Source organism: Schistocerca serialis, chromosome 4, assembly GCF_023864345.2.
Source record: "Schistocerca serialis cubense isolate TAMUIC-IGC-003099 chromosome 4, iqSchSeri2.2, whole genome shotgun sequence".
Classification (NCBI taxonomy): Eukaryota; Metazoa; Arthropoda; class Insecta; order Orthoptera; family Acrididae; genus Schistocerca; species Schistocerca serialis.
Window position 1 is genome coordinate 64,861,626 of NC_064641.1, and position 17,694 is coordinate 64,879,319.

The window sequence follows — 17,694 nt, forward strand, 5'->3', positions numbered from 1 at the left end:
CTCAACCAGGCTGGTGTAAAAGGCGCCTGTGGCGAAACAGATTCCCCATGATGGTGAATAGTGTTGAGGTGGCATAAGAGGGATGGACGTGCAGACGCATAAACAAAGCACCCTCAGGAGAGTTTCGAACGGACAAGGGACCAGTACAAATGGAGGAGGGTGGGTCGATCGGCACCCCCAGGAAGTACCATTGAGTACAAGTAGGACATTGAGGAACGGCGTACAGTGGGCTGCCAGGTAAGACGCATGGAAGGACCAAGGGAGTTTCCTATTGAGCATGAGCCCCAGGAATTTCATAATTTCAACTAACGGAAGAGCAACAGGCCCAAGATGTAAAGATGGTGGGAGAAACCAACTGAGTCGCCAGAAATCCATATAGAGAGTTTAGTAAGTGGAAAAGCAAAAGCTATTGTCAATGCTCCACGAGTAAAGACGATCAAGATATTGCTGAAGATGCCGCTCAGTGAGACAGGTCTGTGGAGAACTGCAATAGATGGCAAAATCATCAACAAAAAAGTGAGCCGGAGATGCCCAGTGGGAGACAGGCCATTAAAGGGTTAATGGCGACAGCAAAGAGGATGGCGCTCCGGACGGAACTCTGAGGCACACCGTTTCCCTGGATAAAGGTGTCCAACAAGGCAGAACCCACACACACACCTTGAAAACTAGGTCTTTGAAAAACACCTGAAGGAAACAGGGCAGGCAGCCACGGAAGCCCCACGTGTAAAGAGTAAGGAGGATACCGTTCTCCAGCAGGTGTCGTAGGTCTTCTCCAAATCGAAAAACACGGCCACAGTCTGGGATTTCCGCAGAAAACCATTAATGACATGGGTGGACAAAGTAATGAGATGGTCAACTGCAGAATGCTGCACTCGAAATCCACACTGTGCATTCATAGGTAAATTGCAAGACTCAAGCCACCATACCAGCTGGGCATGAATCATACATTCCATCACCTTGCAAATGCAGCTGGTAAGAGAGATAGGGCGGTAGCTAGAAGGAAGGTTTTTGTCCTTACCCAGTTTAGGTAAGGGTATGATGGTGGCTTCACACCAGCATCCAGGAAATGTGCCCATTGCCCAGATGCGGTTGTACGTGTTAAGCAAAAAGTGCTTGCCCGCAAGAGAAAGGTGAGGCAGAGGATCAGGATGAACTGAGGGCAAGATCTAGTTTCCTCATAGTAAAGGTGGCATAGTAGCACTCACGATTCTGAGAAGAGAATGGTATTGCCCGAGCCTCCTCCCCTCATTTCCGATGGAGGAAGGTAGAGTGATAGTGGGAAGAGTAAAGCTGCCAGTCAGCCTTAGTAAGCTGCCATTTGGGCACGCACGCAGATGGGGTAGGATACAGCAAACAGATAGAACTCCAGAAATGGTCACTCAGGTAGGTGTCAGAAAGAACAGACCACTCAAGACGATGGGCAAGCTGGCAGTGCAGAAGGACGGGTCCAAATGGGAATAGGTGTGCAAGGAGTCGGAAAGCAAAGTGGGTGCTCTAGTGTTAAGGCAGAAGAGGTTAAGAAGGTCAGCCAAGAGGGCACCTCTCTGACAGGTCCTGGGAGAACCCCAAAGGGGATGATGCGCATTTAAGTCACCAAATAGCAAAAATGGGGGAGGTAGCTGCCCAATATGCTTAAGGAAGTCTGTCCTGGTGACATCGAATGATGGAGGGACATAAATGGTACAGAAAGAAAAAGTCAGGTGGGGAAGGAAAAGATAAATTGCAACAGGTTGAAGATGGGTAGTCAGGGATATGGGTTGACTGTGAATGTCATCCTGTATGCGCAGCATGACACCCCCATGAGATGGAATGCCGACCTCAGGTGGAAGGTCAAAACGAATCGGTAAGAAATGTGAAAGCTCAAAGCGGACATGAGGGTACAATTTTGTTTCCTGAAGGCAGAGTACAAGGGGACACTACAATGCTAAAAGCAGCCATAAATCCTCTTTGTGGGACTGAAAAGGCTGCGAAAGTTCCATTGGACGAGAGTCATGATGAGGAAGAGATGTAGGGGTGTCACCTCGGCGGCTGCCGAGTGACAGCCTGTGAAGAGTCGCTACTACAGGGCACAGAAGCAGGAGGATCCTGCTCCATGGGATCCACAGAAGCATCGGCTTGCTGGTGCGGTCGGTCTGTGGTGTCCAATGCTGAAAAACGATTGGTGGTGCACTCATCAAGATACATGGGACAATCCTGAGAGGAAGCGGCACAGTGGCCGTTGCAGTTGATTCAGCGGGGAGGAGGTGGTGGACAATCGCCCTCGTCGCATCCCTATCGCAGCTTACACATTTGGCAGGGTGTCGACAAGACAGTCTAGTGTGGTTGAAACGATGGCACTGGTAGCAGCACATCGCGTTCGGAACGTACAGCTGGACTGTGATAATTTCATAGCCTGCTTTGACCTTGGACAGAGGCACCACTCTATGAAAGGTGAGAAAAAGTGTGCGGGTGGACACTAAGGAGGTATCTATCATTTCATTGCATGATATACGGCAATGAAACCCTGATCAGAGAGGTAAGATTGGGTTTTGGCTTCGGTTAGACCGTCGAGCAGCCTGGTGTAAATTACACCAAGAGAAGAATTCAAAGTTCTAAAGAGTCTCAACAGGGTAGCCATGGAGAAACGATGCAGCAAGCAGTTGTTGGGCTTGAGAATCAGAAGTAGTCTCCATAAGGAAAGTGCCATTCCGTAAACGAGAGCAGGATTTCACAGGGCCGGCAATTGCATCAACACCCTTCTGAATGATAAACGGATTTACTGTGGCGAAGGACTGTCTGTCTTCAGTACGTGAGACCACGAGGAACCGTGGAGCAGTGGCAATTTGGGAAGGTTGCAGCTCACGAAATCACCCCTTCCTGGGTGTGGCCTGTACCAGGGGGTACATGTGAACCCCACCTGTCGACCTTGTTCGACCTGGGGCTCAGAATTGCGCATTACCCAATCACCTGTTACACATCAGACATGTGGGCCAGCCTTCAGGAGTGCACAGGGAGGAAGAAGAGAAAGAGGAACCTCAAAGACCGAAGCCGAGGAACGACAGAAGAAGGGAAAGAAAGAAAGAAAGAAAAAAGGAGCGAAAAATAAAAGTCAGACTGTTCTTACATCAGCAACAGACAATGCAAAACATTCCCAATAACACCCCAGACATGTTACCCAAGGAAGGGGAAAAAGAATAACAAGAGGATACACATACAGCACAGAAGAGAAAAAAGTCTGCAAAGGCTGGGGCCCCATGGTAGCCAACTGCAAACCCGCCAAAGAGTGGCAAGCCCCCTGGGGAGATCGAAATAGAGATGGCAGAAACCTAATAAACAGGGACAGCAGTTTTACATTAAAAAAATGTGATACAGCACTCAGTTTACTGAAATCTCATTTGTTATCACATTCACTGGAGTTGGAAAACATTGAGAGAATTTGCATTTCACAAAATATCAGTTCAAGCTCTGAAAAACAAAAGAGCATCACAGTGCAAAGTGGGCACTGGGAATCGAACTCAGTTAGAAATAGCGTTGTGAGACCACCAACGTTTCACAGTCTGGTTGGAGCCCAGCGAACAACTACACATAACAGCAAAAATCACAGCAGCTGAAGAAGATGGATGAGTTGGTCATTGAAATCCATACATATTATAAAAATGAATGTACGTATGTATGTATGCGTGTGTGTCCCATATATCCTCTTAAACCACTGGACAAATTTCAACCAAACTCAGTACACATACTGTATTCCTTACTGTCTGGAGAGAATCACTGTGGAGGTAAGAACCACCTATACAATATTTGCCAAAAGAGCAATGAAGAGGCGTTGCCACAGACACATTCACAAAATCGTGTTGTACACAGGCGAAGCAGTTGTGCCCAATGAAGACAAACTGTCCAAGATACTGGACTTATACATTTGTACACTATGCATATTTCTTTGTGTGACTCATAGTTTCAAAGGTGTTTTTACACATACATGGAAATGAAATTTTTTTCAATATCACACTACAAACACTATTCACTTTTTGTTTTTGTTTTTAACAGAAAATTGGAAAATTGGCAACATGAATACCTGGGCAATGCCGGGTTTGTCAGTGAGTATTGTGCAGAAAATGGAAACAACTACTTGGCAAAACAGCAATGAAAGCACACTATTAATTGTCTAGCAATGGTGGAGCTTTATATACATTTCTCATTTGTAAAATTTCAAACTAGCTAGTGGTATAAGGGTATCAAGGCATAGGGCATAAATACAGTAAATGTCTCCTTTGTGCCACTCAATGCTGAATGGTTATAAATTGAGTAACACAGCAGATTCCATTTGTGAAAATGGCTACGTTTTGTTCAGAGGAACAACTAGCTGTACACCCAAGAGTCATTTCCAAAAGTGCAACTCACACAACCACTTTGTCATTCAGACCACGAACATTTTGTCTGCAAGTGTGAAGTTCTATTGTTGCATTTGTGTTGACAAAACTCGTTACACACACTCCTAACTGGATTTCTAGCACTAACGCAATGTGCATAATACACTGGTTAAACTGCATCCTACATTGATTCCCTACTGCATGTCCACTGTATCATACCATGCAAATTACGTAAGGTAACATCTTTCTTAAAGAAACATACACCATCTCTTGTCCCGTCCAACAACAGTTTGACCACTTAGTATTTTTTTAATATAAGGAAGAAACTTGAAAAAAAAAAAAAAAAATACATTTTATGTAAAGATGCTATATATCATTACATCAACTGCAAACTTCAAAGGAAAACTGAGGTCAGAACAAATAATTTCTCTGTTTGGATATAATTTGTATTTAATTTTATGACTAATCATATTTTCTTACTCTGATCTAAATAGTTCATCTACATTTACTTTTTTGTTATTTGTGCGCACAAGTTCACTATACTTCTCAATACACAACAGATGTTTATTTTATTTAAGAAAGTAGCAACAATGTTCATTCACCTCCAATAGGTCTGTTGACAGTGTATGAAATATATGGGAGGTCAGAATCTGAGCAAATACTTGGACCAGGGGATATACTTCCAGGTCTGTTAGCATCATCAAAAACTTCTCTCTCAGGAATTGATTTCCCTCTTCGGAGTTGTGCTGCTGATCTTTCTCTGCTTGCTGGCCCCTGTGTTTGGTGTGTGCTCTGTTCTGATCCCATGTTCACTAGAAAACAAAAAGGAAACACTAATAAATCACCAAGTTACTGTTCTCAAAAATTATGAGATATTTAAATAAAAACAACAATTAAAATAAAAAATACTACTACAGTAAAACTCACATGAAAAACCTTCTCTGCTTACATTGCCAAGTATGTTGTCATACCAAAAAAGCACCACATGAGCAGCAATTAAGTTATAAGCAATTGACCATAAAAATAACACTTAGATATAGGTTCCTCACTCTGTTGGCACATTAACAGTTTCAGTGTGTGAATTCTGTATTCAGTCACTGTGACTGTGAAAGACCATCAATAAGCAACAACTACTTAAAATATTCACGGCTTCATCTCATAAATACTCAAAATACTTTAGAGAAGATTTGCGATACATTAGAGAGTGGTGTTTGCATGCATGATGACAGACTGTGGGGAAGCATACAGTATCAAGACGAACACACTGTGTGCCACTTCTATAAGTCACTATTTGTTTAGTATGAACACTGAACATATAGTTTTAAGTTTAGTGCACATTTAGTGACAGCTATTTTGTGATTTTAGTGGCCATGGATGATGAAATAGAAAAACAACAAATGTTGTAAGAAAAAGAAAGGGCAAGAACACTGAGAGTACATTTGTTTCTGCAAGTGAGTGTTGAATCAGGAAACAGTGAGTCCATGTGATGCAAATCCTGGAGTTGTCTTTTGCCATGAAATTAAACAGCTGGAGGATATATGACATGGGACACACATAGAGAGCAAACTGGTGCTGTCATGAAGTCTGGTGTCTTTCTCTGCTTAGAATGCATACTCAGCCTTCATGGGAATGAGTAACTCTGATTTGTTGTTGTGGTCTCAGTCTGAAGACTAGTTTATTGCAGCTCTACATACTACTCTACACTATGCAAGTCTCTTCATCTCTACATAACCACTGCAACGTGCATCCATGTGAACCTTGCTTACTGTATTTAAGCCATGGTCTCCCTCTACAATTTTTACCCTCCATGCTTCCCTGCCATACCAAAGTGGCAATTACTCGGTGCCTCAGGATGTGTCCTATCAATTGATCCTTTCTTTTACTGAAGCTGAGCCACAAATATCTTTCAATTTGATTCAGTACCTCCTCATTCTTTATTCAGTCTACCCACCTAAATCTTCAACATTTTTCTAAAAGACACAACATGTCAAAAGCTTCTATTCTCTTCTTATCTGAACGAATTACCATCCATATTTCACTTCCATACAATGCTACACTCCAAATAAATATTTCAGAAAATTTTTAAATTCTGTTCTTGCTATAGCCAATCAGCACAGTCCATATCCTTTCCACTTTGGCCGTTGTCGATAATTTTACTGCCTAAATAACAAAACTCGCCAGAGTCAATATTTTGCAACCATGACTTATACTGATGGTTCACTAGCATTCACACCAATCAGCACCTGCCTCATTTAGAACTGAATTATTACATTCTTCTTGAAGTCTGCTTCTCCGAAGTATCTCAATAATTCTACAAGATGTTGCATATTCCAGGGGCCTCATTTAAATTTAGGTCTTTCCGTACTCTATCAAATTCTTTCTCATCTTCATCTGCTTCCTCTTCCCTTTCTATAATATTGTCTTCAAGTTTGTTGCCCTCGTATATCCCTCCTATGCACTGATCAGCCAAACATTATGACCACTGACCTACTACTGATATAAACCCGTCCAGGTGACAGCAATGTCACCTGGCAAAGAATGATTGCTAATCAGACACGAGCACAGCGCATGTGGTACCAGTGAGCATGCAGTATGTGTGTAGAATGGGAAAGGTGCGCAATCTATCTGAGTTTGCCTGAGGGGAGAATGTGATATTGCCCGAGGGGAGATAGTGATGGCTCGGAGGCTCAGCACAAGTGTTCCAGAAACGCCACAACTTGTTGGGTGCTCGAGGAGTGCTTTGCCAAGCGTCTTCAACATGTGGCAAAACCAAGATGAAACCACATCGAGATGTTGTGGGGTTGGGAATCCACGTCACATTACAGATAATGGGCATCATAGGCTGGGCAGACTGGTAAAACAGGACTGGCAGTGAACTTTAATGATGCGCAAAGTACAAGAATGTCCGAACACACAATGCACCAAACATTCCAAACAATCAGCCTCCGCAGCCAACAGCCCATTCGTGTGCCAATGTTAACACCATGGCATTGGCAACTAGGGCTGAAATGGGCCACATGACCATCGACACTGGATGGTGGTACAGTATCAGAGTGTTGCATTATCTGAAGAATCCCAATACCTTCTCAATCATGCCAATGGGAGGGCACAAATCTGTCATCTTCCAGGGGAACAGCCCCATGATGCTTGTACTGTGGGGTGGAGACAAGCTGGTGGCAGCTCCAATATGCTCTTAGTAACATTCATATGGCATCTATGAGTCCAGTGGAGCTCATGCAAAGCATCATGATTACCAAGGAATATCGTACACTGGTTGCCGACCACATGCACCTCTTCATGGTAATCATGTTTCACAACGGCAGTGGCATTTTTCAATGAGGTAATGCACCATGTGACAAGGATGGAGTGGTTTGAGGAACACAGTGGCGAGTTCCAACAACTGCAGTGTTTCAGTGTTTGCCTCTCCCCCCCCCCAACCTCCCCCCCCCACCCCCCCCCCCCACCCCCCGTTTCCCTTCTCGCCAGATCTCAACCCCTGATCGAACACATCTTGTATATGATAGAACATGACAAGAGAGCTCATCGCTCACCTCCCTGCAATTAATGAGAATTAGGTGACTTATGTGCGCAGATGCAGTGCCAATTCCCTCCACCGACCTATTAAGGCCTCACTGCTTTCATGTCACAAAGCGTCGCCGCTGTTATCCACGTCAAATGTGGACATACTGGCTATTAGGCAGGTGGTCATAATGTTCTGGTAGGTCAGTGTATATTCCACTTCCACTTCTTTGCTTAATACTGGCTCGCCATCCCATCTTGACGATTGTACAGCTAGCTGCTTTCATTGTTTCCAAAGGTCTGTTTCCCCTATAGGCAGCATCTGTCTTTCACCTAGTTATGCATCCTTCTAAAGCTGCATAATTGTTGTGGTGTTCAAAAATGGCTCTGAGCACTATGGGACTTAACATCTATGGTCATCAGTCCCCTAGAACTTAGAACTACTTAAACCTAACTAACCTAAGGACAGCACACAACACCCAGTCATCACGAGGCAGAGAAAATCCCTGACCCCGCCGGGAATTGAACCCGGGAACCTGGGCGCGGGAAGCGAGAACGCTACCCCATGACCACGACCTGCGGACTGTTGTGGTGTAACAGGAAACACAAATATCTCTAACAATAGATGATCAGTTTATGCAAACTTCACTAATAGCACCAAATGTTAATTTACATATTTGACGTAGGTTGGTTATTGAAGAATAAGGTGACCTTAGATTTTGATGCAGAATTATTATGTTGGAAAACTGAGGGTAGTTGAACAGTAGTGTCTTTTAAGATAAATGAGTAAATGAGATGTTTATATGAATATACATTTAACTGCTTCAAATTGACAAGTGAAGAAGAACCTACAGTTTATACACAGATTGATAACAATGAAATATATAATAAAGTCTATGAATCTATAATCTTAGGGGCACATTAGAAAATAAGAATTAGATAATATTCTATGGAAATATAGATCAGTATTCTCTGACAAACCGTGAGTGATAGGTGACCATATAGTTTACAATATGCGGTACAAGAAGAAATAAATAAAATAATAGAAAATGAAGTTACTGAACATTGTGTAAGTGTCTACAACAATCCGCTATTAGTTGCTGAGAAAGCCATGAGCTTGGTGGACCTTGTTTTAGACACATGTACTCTTAATAAGCATACAGAAACTGAAAGGTATAGACTTATGTGTATGAACTGCTTGCTATGTTTGAACAAGTCAAATACTTCAGTTGAATGGATCTGACATTTAGCTACTGGCATGTAAAATTACACAGGAATTTGAAACAATATCCAGTCTCTTTGTTTGATGGTAAACCACGCAAATTAAAAAGTGTTACCTTCTGGTGTAAATAGTTCAGTTTCAGTATTTATAAGAGTCTTAGACGAAGCTTTAGGGAAAGAATTATTGCAGGAACTGATTATCTATTTAGATGACATATTAATATCTGGAAATAATACTGCAACTTTTTAACAAAAACTTTACAGAAGTTTTACAAGAAAAGTATTACTGTATAGTTAGCAAAAATTCATTTTGGCACTTAAGGTTTTAGTACGTTTGGTAGGATCCTGAAAGAATAAGAGCCACAAAAGACTGTCCATAACCTCAACATGTAAAGCAATTATGCTTGTTCCTTGGACTAGCCACATTTTACCACAGATACATGCAAGGTTAGGTAATGAATGATCCTCAACTATTATTACTGTTGAAACAAGAAATCTAAATGGATATGTGATGAGTGAGCATCTGAAGCTTTTACGAATATTAAAGAAGCACTAGTTAGATCGTCTATGCTCAATCGCCCCTATAACATATGAATTGTTTAAGATAGCTACAGATACACCAGAATAGGCTAACGCTGTTGAATTATTTCAAGGGGAATTGAGTCCAGAAACCAGGGAACATAATACTATCACTTTTGCAAGCAGAAGTCTTAACAAAAATGAACTAAACTATACAGCTACAGAGGATGAGTTATTCATGATTAAAAATCATTGGCCTAGGGATCAGAGGTAATTATCTATACTGACCATCAAGCTGTTTAATGAGATGGACTAATCAAGTTCCCAATGCATTGTCAAGATTACCTTTGGGTATGAATGACATGATACATACTGAAGAGTCTGGTGTCATTTTTGGAACAAATTTCTTCACTTTAATTTATACTCATAATGAGGTAAGGACACTAGCCTTAAAAATAAAGCAAGGACTAAAGATAGATGAATATCTTAGCATAAAATTTCAGCGATGCACACAGGTATGGATGTTACCAGCTGAGCAGAAATTGTGGACGAATACAAATGGTAGTTTGTTCTGGCTATTAAACAATACAACATCTAGTTGGAAATCATACATACTCTTAAGTGTAGCGGCAAAGGTCTGAAAATTAACTGTAGGATGTGTTGTTCCACAGGTGGCTCTCCCATTAATAGTATATGTTTTGCCAATTACAGGGCTAGTGTAGGTGGTGGTAGGAGGGTGCATAGGGCAAGTCTTAAAGTGAGGACAGTCACAGGGATAGGAGCCATGGAGTAGGGAGATGGGTTCACAAGGAGCATAGGGTCTGACAAGGATATTGCAGAGATTGTGAGGGTGATGAAAAGCTATTCTAGGTGTGGCACTCAAGGCAAACATATTTGTTCAGATGCTGACCCTTTACAGCAATACACCACCATTCTCATCTCAGCGTTCACTGAACATAATTACCTCAACCACCTTGTTCAACAACAGCTTTCCCTGGCCATCACATCCAATCCTGGTATTGCTAATCCCTCCAAAAACAAACTTCGGAGTACACCACTTGTCACTGACTATTATCATGGTCTTCAATGTATTAATCAGCTACTTTGACAAGGCTATGACTTCCTAAAATTATGATCTGAAATGAGGTCCATTCTGTCTGAGATTTTGCCCACCACATATAGAATAGCTTTTCATTGCCCTTCAAATCTCCACAATATCCTCGTCAGACGTTATGCTCCTTCTACACCATCTCCCTACCCTATGGCTCCAACCTCTTTAACTGTCCCTGCTGCAAGGCTATGACCCTCCTACCACCACCTATATCAGCCCTGTAACTGGCAAAATACAGGGCTATTACAAATGACTGAAGCGATTTCATAAATTCACTGTAACTCCATTCATTGACATATGGCCACGACACACTACAGATACGTAGAAAAACTCATAAAGTTTTGTTCGGCTGAAGCCGCACTTCAGGTTTCTGCCGCCAGAGCGCTCGAGAGCGCAGTGAGACAAAATGGCGACAGGAGCCGAGAAAGCGTATGTCGTGCTTAAAATGCACTCACATCAGTCAGTCATAACAGTGCAACAACAGTTCAGGACGAAGTTCAACAAAGATCCACCAACTGCTAACTCCATTTGGCGATGGTATGCACAGTTTAAAGCTTCTGGATGCCTCTGTAAGGGGAAATCAACGGGTCGGCCTGCAGTGAGCGAAGAAACGGTTGAACGCGTGCGGGCAAGTTTCACGCATAGCCCGCGGAAGTCGACGAATAAAGCAAGCAGGGAGCTAAACGTACCACAGCCGACGGTTTGGAAAATCTTACGGAAAAGGCTAAAGCAGAAGCCTTACCGTTTACAATTGGTACAAGCCCTGACACCTGATGACAAAGTCAAACGCTTTGAATTTTCAGCGCGGTGGCAACAGCTCATGGAAGAGGATGCGTTCAGTGCGAAACTTGTTTTCAGTGATGAAGCAACATTTTTTCTTAATGTTGAAGTGAACAGACACAATGTGCGAATCTGGGCGGTAGAGAATCCTCACGCATTCATGCAGCAAATTCACAATTCACCAAAAGTTAACGTGTTTTGTGCAATCTCACGGTTTAAAGTTTACGGCCCCTTTTTCTTCTGCGAAAAAAACGTTACAGGACACGTGTATTTGGACATGCTGGAAAATTGGCTCATGCCACAACTGGAGACTGACAGCGCCGACTTCATCTTTCAATAGGATGGTGCTCCACCGCACTTCCATCATGATGTTCGGCATTTCTTAAACAGGAGATTGGAAAACCAATGGATCAGTCGTGGTGGAGATAATGATCAGCAATTCATGTCATGGCCTCCACGCTCTCCCGAGTTAACCCCATGCGATTTCTTTCTGTGGGGTTATGTGAAAGATTCAGTGTTTAAACCTCCTCTACCAAAAAACGTGCCAGAACTGCGAGCTCGCATCAACGATGATTTCGAACTCATTGATGGGGACATGCTGCGCCGAGTGTGGGAGGAACTTGATTATCAGCTTTATGTCTGCCGAATCACTAAAGGGGCACATATCGAACATTTGTGAATGCCTAAAAAAACTTTTTGAGTTTTTGTATGTGTGTGCAAAGCATTGTGAAAATATCTCAAATAATAAAATTATTGTAGAGCTGTGAAATCACTTCAATCATTTGTAATAACCCTGTATATATTAGCACAGTGAGAGCCACCTGTGAAATGAAATGTCATATACTAACACTGTTTGGCCTTTTTACATCGCCATGACTACCACCAAGCTATCAGTTGAATGGGCACAGGCTGAGGGTGTATACTGGCAACACACATTATTCTGTTGCAGAGCATGCTCTACAACATGACAGTCATGACCTCAGTGCCTGCTTTGCCACACATGCATTCTGGATTCTTCCCTCAAACACCAGTTTATCTGAACTCCGCAGGGGGGAACTGGCGCTACAACATGTCCTTGGTCCTCACCCCCAACCTTCAGTCTTAGTATTTCTTTAAAGTAACTATTCCTTTCTTTACTCACTCTTAGTTTTCTATATCTTTATTTTTCTGACCTGTAAATTTTTCACCATCCTCCTCCCACCTCCATCACATACTATGCACTTAGCTTTCCAGTCTTATTAACTCATGCATGCTGTTTAAGCAGTAATCTCTGTCTTGCATATTACCCTACCTTCCACCGTTAAGCTCTCAGGCTTTCAAATCTCATCCAGTGTAGTTCCCCACACCAATCTTTCCTTCTCATCCTGTTGGGTAAGTCTACCATGACCCGGGGTTCTGGGTGACTTTTCCAAACTCTACCCCTTTTCCTAAACCTCACCAGGCATTTTCCTTCACCCCTCTTCCCTCTCTTCAACCCTTCTGCCAGAAGAAGGAGCCAATGGCTACAAAAGCTTGCAAACAGTAATACCATTTTATATGTGTGTTCTCCTGCTGCCACTTGTAAGTAGTTTTTTTATCTATCCAATTACTTATATACATTATATAGATTATATATGCTACGTTACAGACAGGCACAATTAAGAGAGACTTACACGCAAGCTTGCAGGCACAGCTTTAGTCGGAAAAAGGGAAACACACACCATTCATTCACAGGAGCTAGCACACCTCATGCACACATGACTGCCAACTCCAGCAGCTCAGGCCACAATGCAGCTATCACGTGGATGGCAGGGAAGGGGAAGGAATAACAGTGTACAGGTGGGCGAAGAGGAGTGCTATCTGACAGTGTGCAGAGATTAGAATGCCAGCATGCATAGCATCTGAGAATTGTGATGCAGGAAGGTGGGGAAAAGTCAGTGAAAAAGAAGAGGACCGGGTAAAGCTGGGCAGGCGTGTTGGCAGAGGGTGGCATATAAAGAGTGTAGGAGACAGGAACGGGGAGGAGGTGACAGGACAGAGGAGGTGGAAACTGTTGGGAGGAGGGTGTGGGGGCAGTATGTTACCGTAGTTTGAGGCCAGGATAATCACATGAGCAGAGAATGTGTTGTAAGGCTAACTCCCACCTGTGCAGTTCAGAAAAGCTGTTGGTACAGGGGAGGATTCAGATGGCTTGCAGCCATTGAAATCAAGGATGTTATGTCCAGCTGTATGTTGCACCACAGGAAGCTCTGATTTGCTCTTGGCCACTGTTTGGCAGTGGCCTTTCATCCAGTACACAGATGGCTGGTAGTCAGACCAATATAAAAAATGCTGTGCAACGGTTGCAACAGAGCTGGTAAATGACACAGCTGATTCACAGGTGGTCTGGCCCCTCATGGGGTAGGATAAACCTGTGACAGGACTGGAGTAGGAAGTGCTGAGTGGGTGAAATGACCAGGTCTTGCACCTGGGTCTTCTACAGGGATATGATTCTTATGGCAAGGAGTTGGGATTGGGGGTGGCACAGGGATGGGCTAGAATATTGTGGAGGTTGGGTGGGTGACAGAACACCACTTTAGGAATAGTGGGAAGGATCTCAGGTAGAATGTACCTCCCCTCAGGGCATGATGATGATAATCAACACCATGGTGAAGGATGTGGTTCAATTGTTCCACTTTGGGGTGGTACTGGGTGACAATTGGGGCACTCCTTTTTGGGGATGGTGAGAGGTTTGAGAATGTGAGGGGAAATGGCACAGGAGATCTATTTGCAGACTAGGTTTGGGAGACAGTGCCTGTGTGTGAAGGTCTTGGTAAGACTCTCGGCATACTGGGGAAGTGAGTTCTTATCATTGTGGATATGCTGTCCCTGGGTAGCCAGGCTGTATGCAAGGGATTTTTTGGTGTGAAAGGGATGACAGTTGTCAAAATGCAGATACTGTTGGTGGTTAGTGGGATTAATGTGGACGGAGGTGCGGATGGAGCCATCAAAGAGTGAGCTCAATCTCTAGGAAGGTGGCACATTGGGTTGAAGAGGACCACATGAAGTGAATGGGAGAGAAGGTGTTGAGGTTGCCAATGAATGAGAATAGGGTGTCTTGGCTCTGAGTCCAGATCATGAAGATATCAGCAATGAACCTGAACCAGGATAGGGGTTCAGCATTTTAGGAGGCTAGCAAGGTCTGCCTTGATGGCCCATAAATTGGTTGGCATATGAGTGTGCCATGCAAGTACCTATGGCTGTGCTGCAGACTTGTTTATGCAACTTCCCTTCAAAGGAGAAGTAGTTGTGGGTTAGGATAAAGTTAGTAAGATGTATAAGGAATGAGGTAGTGGGTTTGGAGTCTGAAGGAGGATGGAAAACTTACTGTTGAATAGAGGTAATTCCATCACTGAACCCTGCCTCTCCCAGTGCATAACACCATCCAACCATGTTTCTCCCTCCCCCAAAAAAAATCAACTACTGGTCACCTTCCAGGAATTCCTTACCTCTAACTTAGCTTCACCATCCTTCCTCAGGTCCCTTCCTCAAAACACCAACCTTTCAGCAGAAGAAATAACAGCCATACAAATCTCAAAACTAATCCTGACCTTATCATTCTACCTGCAGACAAAGGTTCCATCACTGTTGTTATGAATCACAGTGACAACGTGGCAGAAGGTCTCTGCCAATTATCTGATTCCTCCACCTATAAACTCTGCCAGAGTGATCCCATCCCAGAAGCCCAACACAATCTCAAATTCCTGCTTAAAGCCTTAAAGCCTTCTGAGGACCTCTCCCCTGAATCCATTTCCCTCCTCACCCCTACAACACCCCACACAACTACCTTCTGCCTGCTCCCCAAAATCCACAAACCCAACAATCCTGGACGCACCATTGTGGCTGGTTATTATGCCCCCAATTAAAAAATTTTGTCCCTCAATCATCAATGTCATCAACCAATTACCCATAAACTACTAGCCTCTCACATCAAAGATACCAACTACTTCCTTCAGCGACTCTCTACCATCCCCACCCCTTTACCTCCTGGATCCCTATTTGCCACTGTTAACGCCACCACCTTATACACCAACATCCATGGTGCCCAATGTCCTACCAATACTGAACACTATCTTTTCCAACATTCTTCAGGCTACAAACCCATTACCTCATTCCTCATACATCTTAATATCTATATCCTGACCCACAACTACTTCTCCTTTGAAAGGAATGTATAGAAACAAATCTGCGGTACAGCAATGGGCATCCACATGGCATCCTCCTATGCCAATCCATTTATGGGCCATCTAGAGGAGACCTTCCTAGCCTACCAAAACGCCAAACTCCTAGACACACCCTATTCTCTTTCTTTTGCAACCATAACAGTTTCTCTCCCATCTGCTTCATCTAGTCCTCTTCAACGCAACATGCCACCTTGCTAGACATTGAGCTTTCTCCTTGAAGACTCCATCTGCACCTCTGTTCACATTAAACCCATCAACCTCGAACAGCACCTGCATTTTGATAGTTATCATCCTTTTTACACCAAATAATCCCTCCCTTCGAGCCTGGCTACCTGGGACAGTGTATCTGTGGTGACAACAACTTTCTTCCCCAGCATGCTTAGGGTCTCACCAAGGTCTTAACACACAGGCACTATCCACCAGACCTAGTTCACAAACAGATCTCCTGCGCCATTTTCCCTCACATCCCCAAACTTCCCACCAAGCCCAAGAATCAGACACAAAGGTGTACTCTCATGGTCACCCAGTACCACTCCAAACTCGAACACAGAGCCACATCCTTCACCACGACTTTGGTTACATATCATCATGCCCTGAAGTGAGGAACATCCTCGAGTTCCTTCCCACCCTCATAAAGTGGTGTTCCATCAACCACCCAACCTCCACAACATCCTAGTCCATACCTAAGCCAATCACAATCTCACCCCATTACCATAAGGATCAAATCTCTGTGGAAGACACAATTGCAAGACCTGCTCAATCCACCCGCCCAGCACTTCCTATTACAGTCCTGTCACAGGTTTTCCCTAATCCGTGCAGGGCCAGGGCAGCTGTGAATCAGCCATGTTATTTACCAGCTCTGCTGCAATCATTGCACAGCTTTATATATCGGTACGACTACAACCATGTGTGTACCAGGGCGAAAGGCCACTGCCAAACTGTGGCCAAGAGCAAATTACAGTATCCTGTGGCACAACGTACAGGTGAACATAATATACTTGATTTCTATGGCTGCTTCACTACCTGAGCCATCTGGATCCTCCCCTCTACCACCCGCTTTCCTGAACTGCGCAGCTGGGAGTTATCTTTACCACACAGCCTCCACTCCCATAATTATCCCGGCCTCTCCCCATTCCTGTCTCCTACACTCTTTCTTTGCCACCCTCTACTCCTCTCCTTTTTCGCTCCATTTTCCCCATCTTCCTGCTACACAGCCACCTGACACTACGCCTGTTGGCAGTCCAGTCCCTGCACACTTCGTCAGACAGTGATCCTCTTCCTCCACTCATACACTACTATCCCTTCCCCTTCCCCTTCAACACCCCCTCCAGATTGCTGCTACCATCCCATGTGATAGTTGCATTGTGGATTGACTGCCGGAGTATCACAAAGTGAGAAGCTATTGTATCATCGATATAGCTAGTATTTGTCCATGTAACTGAGAGGAAAAGCAGCAAGTGGAAGAAAACTAATTGTATATTTCCCAGCACTTCTTCATGGTTTTAAAGTGAGCAGTTCATAGCTGTATTATAAGAATAAACACACATCAAAATACTATTTTTAGTAACAGCAAATATGGTTCTCATCAACTGAATGCAGTTAGGACTTCATGCATTTGAGAGAACTTTGTAAAAAGCATAGTATGAGTGGCAGAAGGGAAGGAGGTATGAAACTTGTGTTTTAAGTAGCAGTGTAAAAGCTAAATAGGCTACAAAGAAACTTTGGCTTTGAAAGGTATAATGAGAAGAGTCAGAGGCTGTACATATAATTATAATTTTTAAGGTGTGGTGTATCCAATTTTGTATGTGAAAGTGAGTGGGGATAGAAGGACCTGTAGGAGGGGTCATCTTATCTGTGGATCCATAGAAGGAATGACCTGTACCATTGTTGTATGGATGTGTAAAGGAAAGGACAGCACAAAGAGCACGATATATGTACACAGCGTCTGTCCAAAGAATGAAGTGTAAGAGTTGTAGCAAGTTGTGATGCGATG

General features: G+C 43.5%; 1 protein-coding gene across 2 annotated transcripts in view; it reads right to left on the bottom strand.

The window, feature by feature from the left end:
- The window catches only part of LOC126473711 (BLOC-1-related complex subunit 5), a 77,145-nt gene that overhangs the window by 28,236 nt on the left and 31,215 nt on the right, over nt 1–17,694 (bottom strand). For both annotated transcript variants that reach the window (XM_050100953.1, XM_050100954.1), the window contains exon 2: nt 4,952–5,161. In XM_050100953.1, coding sequence (XP_049956910.1) covers nt 4,952–5,156 — 205 coding nt within the window. In that variant the 5' untranslated portion in view covers nt 5,157–5,161. The remainder of the gene's footprint in view (nt 1–4,951; nt 5,162–17,694) is intronic.